Raw genomic sequence first — 1,607 nt, 5'->3', positions numbered from 1 at the left:
GAGTGTGTGTGTGTGTCTTTGGGTGTGGGTGTGCGTGTGAGTATGTATGTGTGTGTTTGTGTGTGTGTGTGTGTGTGTGTGTGTGTATGTGTGTGTGCATTTCATATAAACTCTTTGTCCACTCTGACCTGATAGGTGTCTGGGGTGTTAGGGTTAGACGCTTTGCTAGCATGCTGTCACACGCAGAAGATCAGGGTTCGATTCCCGCGTGAGTACAATATATATAAATATCGATTACCACGGTCTTTCTGCTGGGATGTAGTATCCCAGCTCCCATCCCGGGTTGGTCATGAAAGGCAGCGTCGAAACCATCCTTCATAATTGTTGTGATAGGGGCTTAAAAACGCCTACTCAGATTAACGAGCATCGGAGCAATTTCATATTACTGAGTATTTCCAATGTACACCAGATGTCAAACAGGTCTGCATACTTCGCCATTTATAGTATTTTCTTTGTTTATATCTCAGTTCGAAAACACCTTTCAGAATCAAATACTCATGCTATACAGGTTAAGCCTAATGATGGTATTTTATGTTGTTTAATGTACGCAGATGACGTAAGTCTTTTTGACGACACTGTCAGAGGTTCAGAAAAGAAAATCGATATGCTACATGTATATGATTTCTGCCAGATATGGGGCTTAAAAGTGAATACATGGAAAAGTAATTTAATGATTTTAGAAATGGAGGCTGTCTCAAAAGATCTGAGACATAGTATTGGAAAGGCAAGATCTTAGAGACAGTCGCCTTTTATAATTACTGGGGCATTTCATTTTTATCTCGTCTATTCAGGAGACGAACGCTAGAAGATCGAGCTTGTAAAGCCCAACGGATGTGTTTCTCGAACTAGAAGATTTTTCAGTTCATACAAAGAATCAAATTTCGAAACAGTAAAAAACATTTTTTATATAAAAGTGAACCTAAAGCTGCTTATGGCTCCGAAATTTGAGGTACCGTACTAAAAATAGGACATGATTGATAATGTTCAGGTAAAGTTCTGGAAAGCCTTTCTAGATTTTGGTAAAGCTGCAACCAAATGAAAAGTTCTAAGAGGAGAAGGAAGAACCAATTTCTGTTCTGATTACATGCATTGTGTCATTAAATTCTGGTGCAGACTTATACACTTAGAAAATGACATATATCAAAAAAAAATTTACTTGCTTACCAGATATCGTTCCTGTTAACTGGGCATTGTCAACTGGACTACTGGTGATTTTTAAAAACCTATAGCTTTCCTTGGGTTTTGGGTATGCCTGGTTTTCTCAAAGTGATGGAAGTACTAGATTATTAACATTTCTCAGTGAAGTGAAAGGTAGGCTTGACGATCATTATGTGCAGAACATTGAGGAAGAAGTCTTTCGCAATTACAGTTTTTTTCTCACTAACAATTCCGTTTCAAGAAACAGCAGAGTATATCACCAATCTCCGACGGTATTGGAACTGAAGAGTCATAGCCTTGTTCAAAACGCATAGCCTTCCATTAAATAACAGTCTCTATAGGTAGAAAGGAATACATTTACCCTTAAGTAAGAGGTGTAATTCTCATGAAATTGAAGATGTGTGTGTGTGTGTGTGTGTGTGTGTGTGTGTGTGTGTGTGTGTGTGTGT

General features: G+C 38.4%; 1 protein-coding gene across 1 annotated transcript in view; it reads right to left on the bottom strand.

Annotated features, from left to right (window-relative positions):
* Nucleotides 1-1,607, bottom strand: part of LOC101850167 — a 19,781-nt gene that overhangs the window by 16,850 nt on the left and 1,324 nt on the right. The window contains exon 3 of the mRNA XM_035969659.1: nt 954-957. Coding sequence (XP_035825552.1) covers nt 954-957 — 4 coding nt within the window. The remainder of the gene's footprint in view (nt 1-953; nt 958-1,607) is intronic.

Source organism: Aplysia californica, unplaced genomic scaffold, assembly GCF_000002075.1.
Source record: "Aplysia californica isolate F4 #8 unplaced genomic scaffold, AplCal3.0 scaffold00166, whole genome shotgun sequence".
NCBI classification, from domain to species: Eukaryota; Metazoa; Mollusca; class Gastropoda; order Aplysiida; family Aplysiidae; genus Aplysia; species Aplysia californica.
Note: the sequence above shows the minus strand (reverse complement) of the source record. Positions and strands in the feature narration are given on the sequence as shown.